The sequence below is a fragment of the Cygnus olor genome, chromosome 23, assembly GCF_009769625.2.
Source record: "Cygnus olor isolate bCygOlo1 chromosome 23, bCygOlo1.pri.v2, whole genome shotgun sequence".
NCBI classification, from domain to species: Eukaryota; Metazoa; Chordata; class Aves; order Anseriformes; family Anatidae; genus Cygnus; species Cygnus olor.
This window is the reverse complement of record NC_049191.1, coordinates 1,187,363-1,211,060: the sequence shown is the minus strand read 5'-3', so window position 1 is coordinate 1,211,060 and position 23,698 is coordinate 1,187,363. Positions and strand designations below refer to the sequence as shown.

Here is a 23,698-nt window from a genome sequence, read left to right as displayed (position 1 = left end):
AGCCGCACCCCAAGGAGACGCAGGGCTCGGGTGCCCTCCATGAGCAGCGGTGGCCCCACACAGCCCCAGAAGGGACATGCTGTCCCCATCCCATCCCCACCTGCAGCAGAGGCCAAGGCGAGCTGCTGTTGTGCGGCCCCATCAGGGCATTGCCCTGCTGAGGGGCAAGGGATGACCCCAAACCGTGTCCCCCGATCACACAGCTCCGCTCCGGGCACAGGCAGGTCCGGAGGTGGAGGGAGCTGAGCCCTCCCTGGGGACAGCTAGAGCGGGAAAACGCCGTGCTGCCCACGGTGAGGCACGCACCCGGCCCCAGCTTCCTCGCCACGCTGCGGCCGTGGCGGTGCGCGGCGCGTGGGCACGCTCCCGTGGCACCTCCGCAGGCGGCTCCGGAGGAAACGGGATGGGAAAAGCTGCACTTGGACGGAGAGCCGCTTTTGTTTCCATTATAAACTTCCCTTCCAGCGAGGAAGGAGGCTCGGAACGCTCCCCGCTCAGCCCCCAGCTGCAGGACCCTGCCAGCAGCCCCGGCCAAGGCAGGAGGGAGCCCAGCAGCACCCAGCCGCTCTCCCGTCCCCGCTGCCAGCTGGACGCTGCGGCCCCTTTTCTCTCCGGACAACGTCTGGCAGCCGTCCTGCACTCGTAACGTGACCGAACCGGCAGCACACGGCTTGGTCAGGGTCAGGGAGCCCTTTATCAGTGCTGAAATGTAGCCTATGGCGGGAGGCAGGAGATACAGTGTGGGGGACGCGCGTCCCGCCAGGGCACAGATGCTGAGGCCGGTTCCTGTTCTCCCACCCGCCGTGGGGATGCGGTGCGGGGCACGGGGAGGCACCCGGGGGCCCTCGCTCCCCATCCTGGGGTGAAGCAGAGCCAGGGCTGTCCTCTGGGCCAGCCAGCCCCAGCAAATGCTCCAGCTCCTGGCCAAAAAGCAGGGCAGATGGCCTGCGAGGGAGGAGAGGAGAGGAGGTGCAGTGCTCGCCCTGCTCCAGCTGCCAGCCTCTGCCCGCAGCCGCCCGGGGCCGAGCAGATTGGGGTGCCGGGGGTGCGAGCAGTGGGGAGTGCATCTCGGCCCTGGCTGTATCACAGCACCCGTCCCGTGCCCGTTCTGGCTGAGCAGAGCTGGTGCTGCCCCTGCGCAGGACGGGGGGATGTGAGAAGGATGTTACCGAAGTGAAAAGCAGTCCCAGAAATAGAAAATGCAGTTACACAAGGCACTGGTTGCCATGGGATCTTCACAACCAAAAATGATGGGCCTCTGGCAAATACAAGAACGGGCCCTTTTATGTGTTTCTATGGGAAGTCAGCGCCTTGCTGCAGCCTCCGGGCTGGAGCCTTTCCCAGGGCAGGACGGATTCGGAGCCGCTGGTTGCGGCACCGGCCCCAGCCCCGCGGCTCTGCCCCTGAGCCTGGCAGGGAGCAGGGGCTGGGGCTGAAATCCCCCAGCGCAGCGCGTTCCCACCTGCCCACGAGTGGAAGCAAGAAACCGCGAGGAGAACGGGGCCCGGCTAACCCAGCACAGGACAAGAGCCAAGAGAAAGCCTCCGAGGGTGCCCAGGACCCCTCTTTGCGGCACAGATCTGGGCGGGCGCTCGGCAGCGACCCACCAGGCCCAGCAGTGGCGGCACGGCGTTGGAGGTGACTTCTGCTTGCACGAGGGACTGGAAAAGCCCCCTCCATCACCACGAGGCCCTCATCTTCCTCCTGCGCCCGGCCAGACCTCTTCCCCCCAAAATCCCCTGGCATGTGGCTGGAGGTTTTCCTCCTGTACGCGGGGGTGGCCCCAGTCAGCCCCACAGCCTCAAGCCTTCAGTCTCCCAGTGCAGCACGGGCAGGGTGCTCTCACCCAGGGACTGGGCAGGGAGCAGCAGGGGACAAGGGGATGGGGGGGGCATGGCGGAGGCAGACCCCAGCCATACCCCACAGCCGCTCCATTCAGCCGAGGGCTGTTTGCAGGAGCTGCTCGGTGCCGGAGCTGCCGCGGTGTCAGGAGCTGTCGCCATCCGCCCGTCCCTCTGCGTGCAGCCCAGCCCCGCACTCTCCCTGCTGGAATTCTCTCCCTGGAGAGCTCTAATTAGCTAATTCCTTTGCTATTTATAAATCAATATGGAAATCCCTCTGCTTTATTCCCAGCGCCATTGGCTGCCCTGGCTGGGCCCCTGCTAACTCGGTTAAGATCCTGGAGCAGATGATGCGAGGCTGCTGAGTGGCTCCAGAGACATGAATAAATAATTGCAGCAGTTCCTCACCGGGGGAACGACGTGGGAGGCAGAGGCAGGGCACGGGCAGGGGCCTGCATCCTCCTGCCCTGGCTCCAGTGCAGGCGGGGGCTGCCGTCGCTGCTGCGTCCTGCGGGCTGTCAGCGCTTAACACCTAATAAATTAATAATCAGCAAGCAGTTTAAGTAGGTCTGGAAAGTGGAAAATAACATCAGCAGAGATGTCTCATCCCCGAGGCCCTTTAGGCAGGAGTGGCGCACAGAAAGGCAGACAGATTTGTCTGCCTGTCCATCTGCTGGAGAGGCAGACAGCCCCGTAATCTGTCCGTCTGCCTGCACCCTGCAAATCCCCACTGCTTCCCGAGTGGCCCAAGCCCTGGGAGCCAGCAGAGCCCTCACGGGGTTCAGGTTTTGGGTTGTGCTGTGAATTCTGGTGCTGTGCACCGCAGCCGGCTCCTGCCCCCACCCAGCTGTGTGCACACCCCCGGTAGCGTCACCCTGCGTGGCACGGCGTGCTCCGTGCCACCAACGCACCCGAGAGCAGCCTGGTGACAGCACGAGGGCTGCTGGCTGCACCCCAGGGCTCTGGAGCACAAAGCACCACACCAGAGCCCACCGAGAGCTTCTGACCCTGCTGCCATCAGCACGGGCAGGGCAGGCATCGCGGGGAAGGTGGCCCTGGGAGGGGGAGGCACGTTGGAAACCCACGGGGAAGGCATCTATTTATAAACACATCCCCTGCGCAGCCTTGCAGGAGAAGGAGGCTTTCAAGAAAAGCTGGGATCAGGAGCGATGTGGCAAGCAGGGATGTCGCTGAGATGAAAGCCACTAAAAAAGCACACGTGAGCTTTGCGGCACTGCTGCTGATGCCAAGAGGGGGGCTGCCCCCCCAGCAGGGCTGCATCTTGACCTGTCTAATCATGCTAAAGTTTGCCCTTTAGAAACATCACATCTGCCTCCCTTCACTTCAGCTCGGCCCTCCGATCGCTGTGGCAGGGGAGCAGCGGGGTGTGAAGCACTTTCTCCCCTCCAGCAAAGCGTGGAAGAGACCCGGGCTTTGCGTGGGGGCTGAGCTGAGCCGAGTGAGCAGCACAGAGCGTGGCAGCAGAGGCAGCCCCAACAGCCCCGACCCTGTCCCCATCCCTCCCACCTCGCACAGGGACCCTGCCACTCCTCCGGCCGTCCCTGATGGGAGCAGGGCAGCCAGGCCGTGCTCGTGCCTGGGACGTGGGGAGAGGAGTGGGGCTTGGCTCGGATGCTGCCCAACACCAGGCGGCCACAGGGGCAGAGGCCGGGGCTTGCCACCCGCGGCTCTGCCGGGTTTTGGACCCAGCAGGTACCAGCGGGGGCACTGGGCACCAAGTGGCGGAGACACGGTGTGTTTATCGTGTTTATCGACTGATTTAATGGACTCGCTTGGGCTGTTTGTCTCGCCAAAGCAAACAGCCTCGCTGTGCTCTGAAAACCGAGTGCTTTTCGACCCAGGACATCCTCCACGGCCCTTCTGCAGCCCTGACGGCCGCTGCCCACCTCGCAGGCAGCTCGAGGAGCGGGCGGGCAAACCAGCAGCCGGGCAAAGGCTTTATCAACTGGCAACCAAAAGTCAATAAGGAAGATGCCGCCTGTTTTAATTAACAGCGCAATTTCTCTCCAATGGGGGTGAGATGATGTGCGCTGGGGGGGGGGGGGGGGGAGGGAGGACGGAGACAAAACATGACCTTGTTGGCGGAGCGCACACAGCCAAGCGTTGTTTCCCCCCCCCACCCCGGAGACGCTGGCCTTGATGCTGCACGGCCGCTGCGGCGCGCAGCTGGGTGCTGGGTGCTGGGTGTCGGGTGCTGGGTGCTGCCTGGAGCTGTGGTGGCATTGGCAGGAGGGGGCTGCAGACCCCGGCATGGTGCTTGAAGGCACGGGGGCCATGCCGGGTTTGGGGCTCAGGCCCCCATTCTCGGAGCGTGGATGCTGCTGGTGGGGTGCGGGCTGGTCAGGGAGCGCTGCCAGCACCCACTGGCACAAGGGGGGGGGGGGGGGGGGGGGTCTCGCTCTTGGGACCCTCCTGGGGGGGGTGCCAGGAGGGCTGACCCCAGGACACTCTCCCACAGCCACTGCTGGCTCCCTGCTGCAGCTGTGGCCTTGGGAGCGCGGGCAAGCCGCACGTCCCTCCTGCTTGGCATCGGCCTCGCGTTAGTCCCACTTTCCTTTCTCCTACACTCTTCCTTTCCAGGAAAGCAAAGGGCTGCGGGGCAAAGCTAACGAGCTGCGTGCCGGGGGGGGGGGTGTGGGGGGGGTGTGTGCCACAGCGAGGCGGGGAGCTGGGTGCAGCCCAAGTGCCACCGGCCTGCCCCAGAGGGACCTTCCCGGGGGTGAGCGGCACCCTAGGGTGAGCGGCACCCCAGGGTGGGCGACACCCCAGGGTGCCGGGGCTGGGGGCAGAAGCGTCTTGGGGTGCCGGGGGCGGCACCGCTCCCCGTCCGCCTCCTCCCCATCCCCAGCGGGGGCTCCCCGGCCGTCGGGGGAGGGGGAAAACGGCAGAAGGCCCCCGGCCCCGACGGGGCGTTGGCTGCAGCCCGGTCCCCCCGCCCCGGGGGCGGTCTCGGCGCCGTCCCGCCCCGTCCCCGCGCCTTATCAGCGCCCCGCCGGGGGGCTCTGCCCACTGCCTCTCGGCGCCGAGCGCAGCCGCCGCGGCGGGGTGGGCGCCGCACCATGGGCAGCCAGGGCTCCAAGGCGGCCAAGGCGGAGGGGGGAGCCCCCCCGGCCGGCCACGCCGCCGCCACCGAGCCCGCCAAGGCCAACGGGCAGGTGGGTACCGGGCACCGGGAGGCGCCGGGCGCCCCGCCGGAGCGGGCGGACAAAGGCGGCGGCCGCTGCTCGGAGGGGAGGGGGCGGCCGAAACCCCGTGGCGGGGGAGAGGAGGGAAGGGTGGGACGGGGGGGGTCCCGCCCGGGGGCTCCGGGATGCGGAACCGACCGGCACCGGGCCGCGCCCCGGGCCCCCCTCCCGGCACTGGGCGCGGAGCGCGGGCGCCGCCCGGTGGCAGCGCGGGGATTCCCCCCCCCTTCCCCGCCCGGTGCGAACGCCCCCGCCCCGGTGGCCCCCCCTTTTCCCGGCTCGGTGCCCCCCGCATGGCTGCGGGTTGATTTGGGGGGACTTGGGGTTTTGGTGTCCCCGTCCTAGCAGATTACGGGTTTGGGGGGATTTGGGGTTTTGGTGCCCCCGCCCCACCTGGCTGCGGGTTTGGAGGGATTTAGGGTTTTGGGGTCCCCACCCCAGCTGGTGGTGGGCTTGGAGGGTTTTGGGGGGATTTGGGGTTTTGGGGAGCGGGTGCCGGATCTTGGGCATGCATAACGCGGAGCTGCTCCCGCAGGAGAACGGCCACCTGCGGCTCAACGGGGACATGACGCCCAAGGCGGGGGGTGAGGCGGCGCCCCTCAACGGCAACGGCTCGGCTGAGCCCCCCCAGGAGGACAGCAAGGGCGAGCCGGGCGCCGAGGATGCCATCGAGCCAGCCCCCGCAGCCGAAGGTGGGGATGCGAAGCCCGAAGGCGCCGCAGCCCCCAAGGACACCCCCAAGAAGAAGAAGAAGTTCTCGTTCAAGAAGTCCTTCAAGCTGAGCGGGATCTCCTTTAGGAAGAACAAGAAAGAAGCCGGGGACTCCTCCGCGTCCTCTCCTACGGAGGACCAAGGCAAAGCAGAGGCCAAGGGAGAGGAGACCCCCCCTGGCTCCGGCAGCGGGACGGAGCCCTCGGCCCCCCCCCAGGAGGGGCAGGCGGAGGAGCGGGGCAGCGCGGGGCCGAGCGGGGCCGGGGCCGCTGCCGAGGGGCAGCAGGAAGCCGAGCCCAAGAGGGAGGATGCAGAAGCAGGGGAGAGCAAGGAGGAGGAGAAGCAGCAGCCGGGGGACCCCCAGGGGGATACAGCCAAACCAGAGGAGCCCTCGAAACCCGCGGGGCCTGAGCCCACAGCTCCTGCAGCAGCGGAGCAGAAGGAAGAGTAGAGCCTGCTTGGCATCCACCTAACTTGAGACTCTTGCGCCATCCTCTCCACCCCAGTAACACCACGGACTCGCTGCCTTGCCCACACACCTCCCCTCTCCGGTGTAGAACTGACAGCGCTTTCTAAAACCCAGCCCTGAATTATTATTTCTACCCCACTCCTGTTAGGAAGCTGGTTTGGATTCCCACCACCATCACAACTCGGAGTAGTTTTACCTGAATCCTTTAAAACTGTGGAGGAAGACTATCCTGGACATAACTGGAATTTACAGTTTGTAAGACCCCAGAGCCCACGTCCTGCTCTGGTCTCTGCTGGCCTCCCGACCGTCCCTGCGCTCCTATGAGCCCAGCAAGCCAGTGACTGTTCAATGGATTCTTTTTCTCAGTTTACATTCCTGGTTCTGACTTCATTTAAAGTATTTTGTGCTTTTTATAGAAACCAGTGGTTTAAAAGCTAATCTGGTTAGTTTTTTTTATAAAGTCTTACTATTGGCTTAAAACCGTAAAGCTTGTAAGTCCGCTGTGTTTAATTCTGCTTCTAGGGGATAACTTTTAGGGTCTGGGGTGGAGGGAGGGGGCCTGCCAGCTGTATAATGTGAAGCAACATTGTTTTCTCTGTAAATAATTTTTTAATGGCCAAAACACTTGATTTGCAATTTTCTAACTTCTAAAAAAAAAAAAAAAGCTGTATGGGTTTTATTGTAACATTTGAAAGGAATAAACGGTGACCCCTTTATGGGTGAGCTTGAGTCCTTCTTGTCCTGGATGCCAGACAAGGGCCAGTGAAGATAGCAGTTGCTTATTTAGTTCAACAGCTGCTGCATTTAATCACCCCAGCCCTGGCTCTGCTCGCAGTTAATTGACTTGCAGCAGATGTAGAGCTACAGCCACAAAGGACTTTCTCACACCAGCCTCTTGTCGCTGCTGCCTCAGGATGCCCATTGGCTCTTTACCTGATTTTGGGAGACCTAACCACAATACCTGGGGGGGGTGGAGGGGGGACTTCTCACCAGGGATGCCCAAGCAGACCCAGTGTAATTTTGATTTAATGTTTTTGTGGCTTTAGGAAGGAGCTGATCCTGCATTATGGAGATGTGCCTGATTGTAAGAGCTAGCACCTGGGAGCAAGGATTTTTCCTTCCAAAGAGAAAATGAAGGCATTTTGGATGCCTCCGTCATTTCTCCTGTGGTCTGCCTGGGGACAGAGCTGTGTCTTCCTGGGGCAGGCCTGCAGAAGGCAGGAGCAAGCACTGCCCACCTTAGAGAAGCTGCAGAGCACAAAGGCAGCAGCCTCCAGCAGCTCATCCTGCCCCCTCAGGCTGTAGGACAGCACAGGGCCCCCTGCAGCTAATGGCCTGCTCCTAATCCCCCTTTAATCACCTGCCCCTGCTGTTTTGGCTGGCAAAGGGGAGCCCGGAGAAAAGCAAGGACCAAGGGCTGCTGGGGCACCACCCTGCCAAGGTAGGGCCTGGGGCAAGGCCACCAGAGCTCCTCTGTGGTCCTTTGATAGAAACATGAATGCTGGGCTTTATGCAGCCCATCCTCCTATCAATAACGGGAAACTAAAAGCAAATAACCTGCTTCCAACTGCAGAAGGTATTTATTATCATCAATAATGGAAAACTAAAGCAAGTAACCCGCTTCCAACTGCAGCAGGCATTCATCCCCATTAACCTGGGGCAAAAAAAAAAAAATCGAATGCAGGCACTGCAATCTACAAATTATTTCTGAGCTGGAAGATGGCTCCTGTGTGCCCCGCAAGGCACAGCTGCAGCAGGCCCAGCTGAGAGGTGCTGGGCTCAAGGCATCTGCTGGAGCCGCGGCTGCGGCAGCCATTTTAAGACAGGCTGGAAGGGAGGAAGGCTGCAGTTGCACATTGGCATGCATGATATAGTAGGGGTGACTTGAATTGTACGGTTGTTTTTGTTCGAGGAGAAGAGGATTTTAATTGTGTGCTAGGGTGAGAAGGATAGCTAAGTTTCCTGGAGTATTATTACAGCAATGAAAGGCAACTGAGCCACTCAAAGCTTTTCTTTAACTACCTAAACAACAGATTTGGCTTGGGAACCTTCCATGTGCATTTCAGCTGTGATCAGCACTCAATGCAAAATTACCCTGCTCCTAATTTTATTTTTTTTCAAGTGAATACCAGATTAAAACCACTTAAACTCATGCAAAAAAATACATAATATACTCCCTTCCTGTAACTTTTTTTTCCCCTTTCCAGACTAACATTGCTTTCAGACCAAGAGTCAGTGCATGAAGCACTGTACCCCACCAAGCTGCAACCTCAATTAGCATCAGCAATGCTGCTGGAGGAGAACCTGGCTGCAATTTCAGGAGGACAAGAACTACCCCTGTGATCCTCAGAAGAGGTGTGAGCACACAAAATGTACAGCATTTCAACTTACCTTTTCCAGAGAGAAGGGGTCCATGAGAATTTCAAGGCTATTTTGTAAAATGCAGGGGAACAAAAAAAATAAATCAAGGAAATTTCAACATCTACCAAGGGAACTGAAGTGTTCTTTTACATGCAGCACGGAGCATGTTCCATATACAATGCTACAGGCTTCAGTAGATGCATTTGAACCAATATACCTAGCCACCACCCCCCCAAAAAGAGGGGGAAAAAAAATCATGCCTTACCTTTTCAAAACCTTATTACAGCTGTCATTTTTTGTTGTAGGGCTCTACACTACACCATGATCGTGACCAAGCCACTGCAACATTTTCCAGTAGCGACTCTGAAAACCAACCACACTCCCACTCTAACCAAGTATTTCCTCTCAGCAGAAAGCAGTACAAACTCAGGCCAACCATAGAAATGTACCAGTTTTATTACAAAGGTTCTCAAAATTCAAAATAAAAGCATCTTTAAAAAACCACAATATATTTCCCCCCCCAGACACAAAGATACATTGATCTCTCTCGCTTCACATACAAACACTGAAAAGCGGGAGTGAGACGTCACTCAGATTCCAAGAGACTAAAAAACTTACGGTGGAAAAGGGAAAAAAAGTATTTAAAAAAATAAAACATTTTAAAAATAACCTGTGTTAAGTTAGCAGCATTATTAGAGTTGAAACCATCAGCAGCACTCCGTGGGAGGTACAAATCCTCTTATGGACAGAGGAATCCCCCTGAGAAAGGAGAGCAGCGAGTCAAAACTGCCTGCAAAACTTCTGCAAAGTTGGAGCTCAGCAACGCATTTCACAGAAAGCTCATCTAACAATCAGCTGTACAAAACGAGATGCAAGAGAAAGGCCAGTTCTGATCACAAAAGACCTTCGGGTGTGAGATAATGTGTGGGAGTAGGAAGAGGAGTAGTTATAAAAATGTACAGAGCCCCATCTGCTGTTCCCTTGTACAGATAACAGCTCAGACTGCTGATAAAAAGTTCTCCATATTTACTGGCCTTGAGAGCAAAGAGAGGAGAGGTTCAACCTGAAAACATTTGTATGCTTCACTTCAGAGAAGTTTTTCAGTGAGCGACACATGTCGACAAGACGCTTCAGCTGGGCTCGGTTTGTCTGGTCTTTACACGACTTGGGAATTTCTGCCATGCTTTCAGCTAAGATACAGATCAGGACCGAGAAAGCACATTACAGCAAACGTAGCTGAGGGCAGAACAAGCTGGAAAAGCGAAGCAGGCGGCCAGACGGGCAGTAACTCACTTCCCCCCTGCAAAGAGGGGCATAAGTATAGAAAAAAATGTATAAAAATTTCATCCCTTCTCTTACTCGAGATGCATAATGCTGCCACACTAACTGGATCTGCAAGATCTTGGAAAATGTTAACCACCACATTAGGGTGATTTTTGTTTTGCATTTTCCAGATCTGCACCTGCAGGGCTCTTGGGCAGATTCACTCAAGCAATTTTCAGATCTGCTTTTAAGCTGCTTCATCTCTTTCCACAAGTTTGCTGCAGGGAGGTAGCCAACTCTATTCAAGAACTGCACTATTTGACCCTGAGAAGTGGCACCAGCTTGCAGTTACTTGCCATGGTGGAATCAGACTGAAGACCAAAGGAATAGTCAGTCTCTCACAGGCTTCGTTTGGGAATTCATATCTCCCATCAAAAAAAAAAAAAAAAAGAGAAAGAAAAAAAAGTTTCATGGCCATCTTTCCACCTAACCTGAAATGCAGATACTACTTCTACTTAAATTATTCTTTTCCAAGGGTGGTTACTTCAGAGGAGAGTAAAGAAAGGAAGTGATTTTTTTAAAAGACACACTAAGGAGGCAGTGGAAGGCAAGAGTGAAACTTCCCAGTCACCAATCCTGGGCAGTGCAGGTCTCTCTACTCCGCAGAATCCTCCCTATCTGCTCCCAGAGGAGTGCAGCAAGGAATAATTTACAGTTCTCATGTCATTTATATATTTATATAGAAATATATACAGAAACATATATAAAATATAAATCCTGTGGAATGGGAGGCAACCGGAGAAGCTAACCTATGGTAACTATGCACTGACAGGTACTGTCCAGCTGCAGCCATCTTAGGTAGATTTCGTCTCTTCCTTCACCCTGTGGAAGGAAATAGTGAAGAATTTGGTTTAAAAAAGTACCTCAGGCTGTACCCAAGCTAGAGCTGCAGCCTTAAAAAGGCTTCTTAGATGGCCCATCTTAAAAACACTTACCGTACTCTGATGTCGATCTCCCCCTAAAACTAGTAATGCTGTACTGAATACACAGTATTTTTGAGCCCTTTTCTTTGAGGGCTTTCACAGCGCTTTATCAGGTGCCCTGTTCTACCTATGCAAACTTCTCCCCATGACAAAGCCATCCAAACTACCACATCTCCCTTCCAACCCCACAAGTTACACAATAACCCATCGGGGGAATGCACAAGGAAGTACAAACACAGCCAGTTAATTGCCAAGCCAAGAGACATGGGGCTCACCCTTTGGGTTCTGGTTTCTCCTCTTTTGGTTTTTCCTCTTCTTTTTCCTCTAGAAAGGAGGAAAAAAAAAAGACATGGCAGAACAGTAGGAAAGCACACACCAGGCAAAGTTCCATACAGTTGGGAGGGCTTCCAGTCCTAGCTTTCATTGTTACCTTTCTTCTCCTCTTCCTCCTTTTCCTCTTCTGTTTTCACACGCTTCGCTTTCTTAAAGTTGGCGACGTTTTTGCGCCCTCCTTCCCCTTCATCTTCGGAGTCAGAGAATTCTTCATCACATGATATTCTCTTATCAGAATTGCGAACTGAGAGTGAAGGGGAGAAGAGGTTGTTTCAGCAGAGTTAAAAGTCAGAAGACACCAAGCACTAACTTCTCCAAGGGCATCTACACACGTAGGAAGGAACTAATAAACCTACCTAAGTCACAATTAGGCCACAGCGAAAACACTTCATCTTTCTACCTGCCATCTCTTTTAACTGATCACTTCTGACTGCTCATGCTTAAGATCTAAGATCACATGTAGGACTTGGATTAGATACAGCGTGATGTCTAGACTTGACAGCATAAGCAGGTTAACCAACTTCACACTGAGAAAATCTGACTGCCAGATCTAAAGGCCATCAGCCAATCTGGATAAAAACTAGCATTTTCACTGAGGCAGGCAACTTCTGGGATCAAACCCGATAGAATACTTTCTGGGAGACTGTCATAGCACCTACATCACAGGAACTGTTTAAATTCTCACATTAAGGCCTAAGTTCTTTCTTTATGGAAATTGTCTCCCAGGGAGACATTTCTCCCAGGGAGAAGAAATCTACCAGCCCCGCAGTACTCAGCTTCATTGCTTCCTTACAAAATCAATCAGAACACTGGAAAGATTCAAACTGAATGACTCCAGAATTAAAATAAATCTGAATCATATATCCTCCTGTCTTTAATAAGGTAATTTGGTTTAGTGCCTGCACAGTTCTCCAGCTAACTGATCCCGTTCAGCTTTGGCACCCACAGGCCCTGAACTGTACACTTCCCAGCAAGGCAACGCCGCTATGCCAGAGGCAAGTGCCTACTTGAAATGCGTTTCTCAGGATCTTCTTCCTCTTCATCTCCACTGTCTTCCTGAACAGCATCTTCGGGAATTGGCTGCATCTGGACACCAGGGGCATGAGGCAGCATGCGCAGATTCTCAAAGAGACGTTGCCTAGAGCCAGCCAGAAAAGGAATACCTCCGTCAGCAAGAAGCCACCCACGGCTCTGAAGCCCCCAGTAGAAGGTGTCAGTCTTGTGAAGAGGAGCAAACACTTACTTGATCTTCTCGAGATACTCGTTGGTATTCTGGTTAGTCATGTTGGAGGGACTGATGTGCAGCTTAAAGTCTGGTCCAAAGTACTCAAAATAGTCGTTATATGGAAGTTCTGCAGGCAAGTTAAAATAGGACAAAAGCACAAATTAACAGTGGACCGGTACTGAAATACCTCATACACAGTGGGCTTCAGTGCTACATAAGAGCACAACTGCATTTTCCTAGGGGTAGGAGCTGACGCTTTCGTAGCCCAAACTCAGATCAAAGCAGATAGCTTAGCAACAACAGAGCCTAAGCTTACTTGGCAGTTAAACACTATCAGTGCACACAAAAGTTTTCAGTCGAAGGTCATCTCATTTCGGTACGACAGCAAGCCTGCTGGGTACCTTTTGATGGAGGGGAGACCTACAGAACTGTAACGCAAACAGGAACAGCTACTGCAAATCAGAGAATCAAAAAGCTCCTCCCAAGTAATAATCAAGAGCTAATGAAACATCTTAGGGTTCCTGCCTCTCCTACAGCAACGTTACTTCCCTGAGCTCTGTTACCAGATAGTCATTGTCCCTTTGTCTTGCCTCAAACATTTCAGGGGAGAATTATTACCATTTGGGATTTCAGTGTCCAAAGCCACAGCAGTTTCGTAGGTCCAGCATCTAGCCACGTTGCGGATCGTATAGCCACCTCCTCCCAGCATCAGCATAGGCAAATTAAAACTTTTTACAAACTCCACACACTTGGCATGACCTGAAGCAAAGGCAGTGGGGAAAAAGGTCGTAGCTTCATGGCATAAGGACAAACTTCTCAGTGAAAATTAATTAGATTATTTGTGCCAGTTTAACACAGGCACTGTACCATACAGTTCTGGCCTCTCAGGATCACAGACCCGGCCTTGCTATTTTGATGGAAACACTGTACTCTTACCTTTGATGGTCAGATTAAAACAACCCAGCCTGTCCCCTGACAGAGAATCCGACCCGCACTGCAAGACAACTGCGCTAGGCTGGAACGTCTCCATCACTTTAGATATCACCTAAACAAGAAACCCATTGTTACGCTTTCTCCACAGGACAGTGTCACAACAACACAGTAATGTCCATGTCAGCAAGCGACAAGAAGACATTCCTAGTGTTCCCACAGCTGTTGGCTCCCCTGTACTGGTAACACTGGGGCTCTTGCAACGAAAAGCTTACTGATGACAGGCTGCGATTGTTAGGGAGAAATATAACCCCTGAAGAATCTCATAACTGCAGTCTGAGTCTCCCCGAAGAATGGCTCCACAAGTACCCAACGACAAAGTATGATACACAAAGAATCACCCAGCAAAGACACTCACCGGCTTGAATATCGCCTCATAGGACTCATCATCGATTCCATCACGGAGGGGGTAGTTGACAGCATAGTACTTGCCTTTGCCTGCACCAATGTCCTGTTAAAGACAGGAGAAACCATAAGGTCACCAGAGAATCAGCTGCAACACACAAACTGCACCACAATTATGAAGGGAAGTCTGGGATTTCATCAGCATAATCTGACTATAAGCCTAAACTCTCATGGAAGAATACTGTCCTGGCATCAGAAGGCAAGAGCCAGTTGACCCCAACAGCAGGGTATTTAGCCTAAGTGGGTGCATTTAGCCCTCTGCTCAGGGAACAAGAATCTACTACTGTCACCTTAATGTTATTCTGAGCACACAGCCTCCCACTCCACTGGCAAAAGCCACTCTCTTACACAGCAGTAAAACTGGTGGTCAAAATTCTAGTTCCAACCAGATACCACACCTGTATCTGACTTGAAAGAGTGCCACCGTGAACACCACGCGATTTCTTAACACGCAGAACTGACTCAGAGGAAGAAATGCCAGCAAGATGCACCAACACACACAAAGGCACTCCCCGATAAACTTTCACAAAAAGCTTGCGTGACCAAACTGAGCTTGGAAGAAGCTGCAGGTGACCAAGACGCCATCTTCAGTCACTTTTCTGAGAATAATTCCACCAGAAGGCTGCTAAACGACCAATATCACAGCCTTGTTTTTATGGCTATATAGACCATGATCACAGGAACAAAGCACCCACTCCAAGAGCCAAGCCAGCTGCCTCACATATACACCTTTTCTCTCACTAAAAGGATGCTACTTTGAGAGCATTATTTAAAGCAGGAAAACCCAGGAGAGCAGTGATTTTAGTTAAGAATTTCAGGAGAATTTTCTGCTAAGCCTTCGTTCTCACCCGTAGGTCCCCCGTTCCCGGGAAGTATTCTCCGTACTTATGAAAGGACACGGTCATCACACGGTCTGTCGTATAGAAGGCTTCCTCCACACCATCCCCATGGTGAATATCAATGTCAATGTACAGCACTCTCTGGTGATACCTAGGATCAGAAAGGAGTCAAAATGCTGCGTTTCTTCCGAGCAGAAAGTGCCCTTCCCAGCAGAGTATGTGGGGAGAGGACAAAGAAGCTGATCCCGAGGCTGCACAGCTACCAAGCAGCTGTCTCTCTGGTGTCTACAGGCACAAGAAGTGTGGAGAATGGGCACGTGCCTCAGTCAGCAGTGGAGCAGAATCACCAAGGAAAACAAAGTGGCTTTTACTGCTGCAGCTGATCTTTGAAGGCAGACTTGACTCAGTTTATTCAGATTCAGCCAATGGACTCTGCATTTTTATGGCCAAGCCTCCCACTGAGGTTTGCCTTGAGCCAAAAGCTGTCAGGGTGGTAACCAGCAGACACATCTTACAGCTGTGCCCCCTTTCTCTCGGGGGAAGGAGGAGGGCCTAAGAGCAACCACACAATGCTCCAAGCCTTCTGCTTCCCGCACAGAGCCACAATGGGACACAGCCCTTCTGCAGAGAGGGCACCGCATCCCGAAGAGGTAGCTCAATAAAACCCCCCTGGAAAACACAGTTGAAAAAGCAACAAAGAGTGGTAAGGGCTTAAAGAGTGGTAAGGAATCCACCTACTTCAGGAGCTCCAAGATGGCTAGGACAATATCGTTGACGTAACAGAAGCCAGAAGCCTCCGACTTCTTAGCGTGGTGAAGGCCCCCTGCCCAATTCACAGCGATATCTGTCTGCTGCTTGTTCAGCTTCACAGCACTGGCTGTTGGGAGAAGAATTACAAAACGTTAGCACGAGGGCAGAGTACCCATGGCAGGGACGCAGGGATAAAGCACAGGTCCCCTGCCATCACCTCGTTGTTTCTGTGTGCTTTTGGGCACAAGCCCAAGCCAAGGGTTTGAACAGTGGCTGGCTCAACAAGCTAACAAAGACAAGGGAAGAGCAACGCAGCCACTACTGTGCCTGCACACACTTTTGACCGCTTCCCACTTACGCCTCAGAGCACAAAATCTGCACAAACAAGTCCGCAGCATTTAGCTTGGGGCAGAGTTGAAGACAGTGGAGATTTCTCAGGGCCACAAGCAAGAGACTTTAACGAACGGTTTTATCTGATACATACTTGGGTCAATATGCATTTAGACAAAGTTCTCTCCCCCCAGCTCCTTCCTAAACTTTCTGCAATTTTGCAAGTCTCCAAGGATGGAAACAAATGCTACATTCTGTGGAACGTACAACCTTGGGACCACAGAGCACAGTCACTTAAAAAAAGCTGCAGTCAGTCCTTGTAGGTACTGCTGAGCCCTGTTACAGGAAACAAAGATTTCTAGATGTCACTGCGGGAGTAGCGGCCACAGAGCTTTAACGCCTTTGCACAGCAACACAGTTTGGGTAATACCAATAGTTTCTGCAACAAAGTATTTGAAAACAGAGAAAGCATTTTCAATGTTCCAGCTTTCGATCCCATTTTGCCTCAGGGCCTGAGCCAGTGGCTTTAAGTAACCGCTTTCTGCTTTCCAGGCTACACCTACTCAGAGCAATATTTTTACAACTTTTCTTCCTGTAAAGCTCACATCGATTTTTTTTTTAAATTAAATCCCTGTTGCAGCTGGGGTTTTGTCTATCACATGCAACGCTGTTCTATCACTCACAGGTTCCTTCACACAGTCACTGAAGTAACTCCAACTCGTGAAGCTATGCTTCACAAACGTAAAGGGATCTGTCAGTGTGCAAGGCTTGAATTGTAACATAACAAGAAATCTGGGTCTAATTATTAAAGAAATCAGAAAGAGTCCCAGGGCTTCCCCACCACCACCTACAACGATTACATACATCTGCTGAGGAGAAGAAAAGAACAGATGAGGTGCAAGCTTACCAACGGAGCCTCCAGCAGAGAGCTGACAAAACTCAAATAACCCATCAAACACAGGGCAGTCTTCCCCAACGTTGACTTGAAAAGAATACACAAGAATTAGTAAGACAAAGCCACAAATAAATGGTAAAGCTTACGCTACCGATCTGATTTTAAAAACTAACCAGATATGCATTTTAATCAACAGAAAAATAACCACAAAGAAAGCATTATACACGAGTGCAATCAGCCTGAGGTTGCCTGATGAGCCAAAAAGGTTGCTGCTGCCGGGAAGGTGCTCCTGACCCTCGTGCACGTTGTAGGAGCACAGGACAGCAGGTGCCAGGGGCTGTGCTGAGAGAGGCACGCCATCTGCTGGGGCGTGCCACGAAGGGATGCAGAACCCAGCCCATCACCTTGGAAGACGAGTGGGCAGCGGGGAGATGCTATCGACCAGAGCTGCGTAATACCAGCACACGTCCTTAGCAGAAACTCCCGTGCCCCTCGTGAGGCAGCACATTTACAGTATTTGGCTCTGCTCTGGCAGCGTGTGCTGGTCAGCACAGCCTGTGCGAAATGGAGGCCAGCAGCCCTCACGATTATACATAAAGACAGTAACAGCAGGCTTGGATCCAAGCGAGATTTTGCAAGGTTTGCTTTCACAAGCAAAAAGAAAATCTGTATTTTTGTGGCAATATCTCTAAAATGTTTTTTTTTTCTGTGCTTAATGGGAAAGGCACAAGCTGCAGATCTCAGCATTAGAAACGCAACAGTACGCAGTCTTTTCACAAAGACGATGCAATAAGGGGATCTGGATGGTCTCCGTTCAGGACACAGACCTCTGAAAAGGACAATGCCCATCAGGACACTCAAAGGAAGTAATTGTTCCCCCTTTCCAATTGTTTCAGCAGGGCATAGCAAATAGCCGAATTTGAATAATTAACTCAAAGAAGCTTTTCCTGTGAAGTGAGGAGAATTTAAGTCATCAATTTCTGCATGCTTCCCATTGCAGCAAATTAAACGCTTTGTTTTTCAGGCTACGGAGTAGTCTTCTCAAGTCCTCAGACAGGCAACATGGCATTACCAAATTAAATTAGAAACCGTTCATTACCTTTGCTGCCCCTCAGAACTTTGTGGGCAGCACTGACAGTATCTGAGGGTTTTCCTCTGCTATCCTGGCAAAGACAGGAGGAGCTGCTGTATAACAGAAGCCTGGGAGGCTTTTCCTACCATGAGATTCGAAGCAGCCAGGACTACCAGGGAGGGAGGGATATTAATAATGGGGGTCAATCACTTGGCTAGAGGCATAAAGCGAGACAAGCGGTGCAGATGCTCTTTCCTCCTTACAGCGGGTGGGTGAGGATCTTTGTATCCGAGACAGAGTCCAGTATTGACGTGGAAACATCCTTGAGGACATCACAGCCCCTACCCTTTCCTGAAAGGAAAGCTAAAGCAGGCTACAGAGAGCTGTCACTGTACCGAGGAGCAGTGACCTTGTCTCCTGTACCACTAATCCGTTCTGAGCCTCTCGTGCTAGCTCTTTAGCTAGGCAGAGGCTTGCACCTTACAGGTCTTGTTGAAGAAAAGATCTGTCCTATGCGCGTTTGAGATTAATTTTCGTATTTTGCCTCCTTCAGGTAAATATAGTTCTGTGGAAATGCAGTACAGAAAATGTGGACTACCAGAGAGCAGAGTGGGTGTTTATGAGCCATATCAGCTCCAGGGGTAAACAGCTCACTGTGTAAATATGTACTTTGGTATATTAAGACATATTATTTACTGTAGGAAGTCTTTCAGTATATATTAGTCATGTCTCTTACCGTGCCCATGCCTAAATATCTATTTCAGCCGTGAATATTTCAGCTCATACCAGATTTCCAAGTGCCCCTACTTCAGACGTGAGACCCGTATTTCTTTTAATTTGGAAATTACGCTTACTTCACATAAATGAATCCCATGGGCTTTTTTTCTGCTCTCGAGGAATGCAGCGTGCATCATCAAAACACTTTAAATGAACCCCAAGCCTTCCCCATCTATTTGTCCTTACTAGCTAGAAACCTAGACAGTCATTGCCAAAGGACATCAGCTCAGAGCTGCGCATAAACCGAAAAAAGATTTCGTTAAAGTTGCCAAGACGTTTTACTGCTTTCATGGACTGCAGAGGTTAGAAGAAGAGAATGGAGAATATCTCAAGAAAAAAAAACAAAAGAAGCAGCATTCCAACACAAAGTGGACAGGTACTGTTGTGCATCTCAAACTTTCCCCACTTTCAAACTGCTGTTGCTCTGAAAATCCTTCAGAATAACTGCAGATTTTGGACATGATTGATGAGCTTTTTTTTAAAAAAAATAAAAATATGTAACTCTTTCCCACCCCAAGACCTTTGGTTAAAGTTAAACAATTACACAAAATGCATGTAGCTCATAAATAGCATAGTTCAGTCATCTCTGAGCCAGGAAGGTAATTTAGAAGAATTTCCATTAAAACATAAGATCAAAAAAGACCACCAGGCCAAAGGGTTCTCCTCAGCTCTTTTGGCATACTGCCTTGAGAGAGGGACCCATTTTTAAAATGCTTGATTTACCAGCTAAAGAAAAAACTAAGTCAGGAGGAAGACAGCCTCCAAGGGTTCCTCCTGCTCTGTTTATCACAACCTTCTAAAGCTCGCCCAGGAATCCCAGACGCACAAATTTAGCACTGTCAGGAACTACAGCACTGCACACGCAGCTTACATCTTTGCATCTGCTTGCTGTACTCAGACATGTTATCCGGGCGGATAGACCTCAGAAACTTGATGTAGTCGTCGCTGTGGTACTTGGTCATTTCTTCTGCGTTTGCCTTGTGAGGGCGCTGCAAGGACAAAGAAGAGCAAGGCTTGTTTTGAAATACGTCTCTCCCCTGAAGCCCATTTCCAGTCTCAGATTTACTCCCAGGGAAAAAAAAAAAACAAAAAACAAAAAACAACAATCAAACCAGCAGCAATAGACAAGAGGAACTTATTCTCAAAGGCAAGAATGCCATTACCACAGACTGGAACATATTGCATATCTAGACAAAGAAAATATTTAAGTTACAGAGAGAAAACCAATTTTCCAGTCTCCAAAGCTTATCTGATGCAAAGAACATCTCAGTGAAATAGAAATGGAAGAAAGGAGAAATACATCAGAACAACCATTTAAGTTTTTCTTTTCTTTCATTAAACTAAAAGCTGACAGTTGAACTAACACCTCCCATACACATTTCTCTTCACGACCAGGCCCACGCTTACATAGATCTCCATCTTCCTGTAGAGACCATAGTTCAGCAGCAGGTTGTGGGTCATCCGGATCCTGTGGGGCTTCATCGGGTGCCCTTGGCCATAATAATAGTTTCCAACATCACCTGGGGACAGAAAGGATTTTGTTACGGCAGGGAAAAACATGAATTCCTCCAGACACGACCACAGTGAAGCCGCAGGGCCGTCAGTCGTCTGTGGGTTTATCCCAGGCCACCTCCCCACCCCGATATTCCCCTGCCTCGTAAAGCTGAACTCACGCTGCTCTCTCTCACAGTAGGCGCCGCTGTTTTCCCCCTCCTCTCCCAGGGTACTTATTTTCATGAAATTTTTCACAAGGTTTAACTTTCGGATTTTGCCATTTGGCTGCGGGACGCACAGACCGAGAGCTGCCAGGAGCAGGGGACGGCACGCGCGGCAGCAGCACCTCCCAGCCCTCGGTGTGTTGGGAAATCACGCCGGGCTGTGCACGTAGTTTTACAACTCGCAATCAGTTTAGGAAGCAGGAGACCCGATCCGGTCTGGCTGGTGACTCAGCTGGGAGCATTAAAATTTCATCACCGGTCTCAGCGCTCAGGAGAAACTGCCACTTCCTCACAGCACGGCTCTAAGTTCTCCCCGGCGGACACGGCACTGCTTGCTGCTGAATTACACGTGAACGGCGCAAATCCCAAACCCAAACAATTCGGCTGGTCCTACAGCGAAACCGGGCGTCCTTTGTCTGCACCGAGGTGTTTCACTCGGGTGACGATTCCTACAGCAAAATCGGGTTAAATCAAGCTCTGGGGAACTCGGTAAGAGATGCTCGAAAGCCCATCTAGAAGATACAAACGCGAAGCTTTGGAAAGCGACCCCCTGCCTTCTCTACCCTCAGCTCGCAATGCTCTGAGCCCCCCACACTGCCGGGGGGGGGTCTCTGCTGGGGACACCCCCCCCCCGAGCCCTGCAGCCCAGCCCGCAGACCTAGCGGCTCGCCGGCGCGCGGAGGCGGGTGTGCGATAACCGTGTGGATTACCGGGCGCCTCTTCCTGTCTGCTGGGGTTCTGCAAGACCCCGCTAATAAAGGAGAAGTCACCGTCGGTGCAGTTCTAACCCTTACACACCCGCCGTGCACCTCGGGGTCCCCAGGAAAGACCCCCGTGGTTCCCAGCTGCTTTATCCCAGCCTCTCCCCTGTGCCCTGACCCTTCCCAGCAGCTCAGTGATGACCCCCACTGCGGTTTCCTTCCGCCATCGGAGTTTTACAGCTCAGGGAAGGGCCCCAGGCGCTGCCCAAACAGCTCCCAGGGACCTCGCTTTGGGGCATTACCGCGCCGCATTGCCCGGCCCTGAGCTCCCTGCGTGGCACACCAAGGACCCGACCAAGCCGGCCCCCCCCAAGTGCAGACTACGCCTTCCCCGGCAAAGAAAAGCACACTTTCACCCTAGGACGCGCTGTGGACGTTTGCCAGCCCCTCATAAAAGAGCAGAAACAAGGCACTAAAACCTCCCCACGGAGTAAATTAGGGGGGACAGCGCCAGCCAGGAGGGCACGGCGCTCATTTCACGGAGCCACCGCGCAACGGAAACGCCAAGGGCAACCTCTGCTCAGCATTTTACAGCGCGACGGCTGTTTTGCGTTCCGGACATCACCTCGTGCCTCTGAAGGCTCGAGGTCGTTCACGACCCGAGCGGCTTTCCTCGCGGCCACGTTACGTTCTCGGGGCAGGAAGAAGTTTGGAGGTGGTTTTGGTTCGTGGCGCAGGCTGCTCGCACCCGGCCGGCGCGCTGGTGCTTCCTGCGAGTGCTCCTGCAGCGCCCAGGGCCCCAGCACCCCGCTGGTTTTGACACGGCGGGTGTCACACAGCGGGGCACAGCCAGAGACCCCCCCCGCCACCCCGCCGCGACTCCTCGGAAGCAATTAAAGCCCTCGCTGCCCGCCTGACACACAAAACACCCCGCTCGGAGGCGAAGCGCGTCCGCTTATGAGGGAAAAACAGCGATGAAAAGTTTTTATTTGACCTCACGGACTGAAAGCCTCCGCGGAAGGGGGGGGGGGGGGACCCCGCAGCACCCCCACAGCTCGCCCACCGCCCCCAGAGGGCAGGGGGCTGCAAACGGGCCCCGAGAGGTGGGACAGCCCCGGTTTCTGCCGAGCAGCAGAACGTGGGGAAAGCGCCCGAGGAACCCAGCGGGGGCTCCGGGCAGCTCCTGCACCCCGTTACTCCCCTGTCCCACCGGGGGGGGGGATTACAGAGCCAGAAACCAGTGCCTGCCCCCCCCCCCCAGCCTTGGAAAAGAGAGAAGAAAGAAAACCGCCAGCCTGCAGCCCAGCCAGCACCGAACAACACTCTGGGACGTTGGAACCCCCCCAAAAAACCACACCGTGGCCCCGTCGGTTGTCCTTGGCTCCACGGGGCCGCCCCCGACCCAAGCAGGAGTTCCCGGAGAGCCTCTTTGCCCCCCTAACGGAGGCTCGCCCCCCCCCCCCGGGCCCCCCCGAGCCCTTCGTCGTGGCTCCCCCGGCCTTCCCCAGCCCCTCCTGCCCCCTCCTCCCCACCCCAAAGCCCTGGGATCACCCCCGGCCCCTTCTCCCTCCTGCTCCCCCTAGGGCTGCCCCCCTGCCTTCCCCTTACCCCCAGCCCTTCTCAATTCCCCCCCCCCCAGCACCCCCTGGCCCTGCTGTGCCCCACACCCATCCTAACCCCCCCCCCCAGTGCCCCCCACCTTCCCCTCACCCCCACCCTTCCTAACCCCCCCAGCACCCCCCCTTTCCCAATCCCTCTCTCCAGTACCCCCCTCCCTTCCCCTCACCCCCCCACTTTTCCCAACCCCCCATCACTGCCCCCCACCCCTCCTACCCCCCCCCAGCACCCCCCAGCCCTGCTGTGCCCCCACTCCCCAACCCCCCCATGCCCCCTACCTTCCCCTCGCCCCCCACCCTTCCTAACCCCCCTCCCCCACTGCCCCCTGGCCCTGCCATGCACCCCCTTCCCCACCCCCCAGTGCCCCCCACCCTTCCCCTCACTCCCCCCTCTTCCCAGTACCCCCCCAGTGCCCCCCCACTATTCCTAACCCCCCCCCTCAGCGTCCCCAGCCCCCCCCAGTGCCCCCCCACCCTTCCTACCCCCCCCAGTGCCCCCCCCCCATTCCTACCTCCCCCAGTACCCCCCCACACACCATTCCTACCTCCCCCCAGTGTCCCCCCCCCCTCCTAACCCCCCCACCCCAGTGCCCCCGGCCCCCCCATGCCCCCCCCGGCCGTTCTTAGTACCCCCCCAGGGCCCCCCCCCCCATTCCTGCCCCCCCCCAGTGCCCTCCCTCCAATTCCTAGACCCCCCCAGTACCCCCCCCCAATACCCGCCCCCCCCCCACAGTTCCCCCCCCAATTCCTAACCCCCCCCCCTCAGTGCCCCCGGCCCCTCCCAAGCCCCCCACCCTTCCTAACCCCCCCCGATCCCCCTCAAACCCCCCCACTGCCCCCCCAAACCCCCCTCACGCCCCCCCAACCCCCCCGTTACCCCCCGTTACCCTCCGCCCCCCGCCCCCCCGGCCCCTCCCGACCCCCCCCCGTTACCCCCAGCCCCCCGCGAGCCCCCCCCCCCCCCTCACCGTCGTAGTAGTAGCACACTTTCCGCTTGGTGCCCTGCGTCAGCGCCATTTTCCTGCCCCTGCCCCTGCCCCTGCCGCCGCCGACCCCGCCGCCGCCGCCGCCGCCGCGCAACCCAACCCGCCCCGCCGCCGGGGCCTCGAAGCCCCGCCCCCCCGCGCGGCCTCCGGGCCAATCGGCACTCGGGGATCCGCCCCCTCCCGCCCGCCGGCCAATGGGGAGCCGCGACGGCGGAGGGGGAGCGGGT

General features: G+C 54.3%; 2 protein-coding genes across 2 annotated transcripts; one reads left to right on the top strand and one right to left on the bottom strand.

The window, feature by feature from the left end:
* The first annotated feature begins 4,852 nt into the window (after nucleotides 1–4,852).
* Nucleotides 4,853–6,943, top strand: MARCKSL1 (MARCKS like 1). The gene is made up of 2 exons (XM_040535413.1): nucleotides 4,853–5,017; nucleotides 5,583–6,943. Exons 1-2 carry the CDS (start codon nucleotides 4,922–4,924, stop codon nucleotides 6,207–6,209), a joined length of 723 nt encoding a protein of 240 aa, XP_040391347.1. The 5' UTR covers nucleotides 4,853–4,921; the 3' UTR covers nucleotides 6,210–6,943.
* Nucleotides 6,944–9,026: 2,083 nt separating this feature from the next.
* Nucleotides 9,027–23,604, bottom strand: HDAC1 (histone deacetylase 1). The gene is made up of 14 exons (XM_040535388.1): nucleotides 23,454–23,604; nucleotides 19,858–19,970; nucleotides 19,322–19,439; nucleotides 16,614–16,688; nucleotides 15,365–15,503; nucleotides 14,636–14,777; nucleotides 13,741–13,833; nucleotides 13,329–13,437; nucleotides 13,011–13,151; nucleotides 12,411–12,519; nucleotides 12,175–12,305; nucleotides 11,265–11,411; nucleotides 11,110–11,158; nucleotides 9,027–10,733 (listed from the first exon to the last, which is right to left on the bottom strand). The coding sequence occupies exons 1-14, from the start codon at nucleotides 23,500–23,502 to the stop codon at nucleotides 10,706–10,708; spliced, it is 1,443 nt and encodes a 480-aa protein (XP_040391322.1). The 5' UTR covers nucleotides 23,503–23,604; the 3' UTR covers nucleotides 9,027–10,705.
* Between the last annotated feature and the right edge of the window lie 94 nt (nucleotides 23,605–23,698).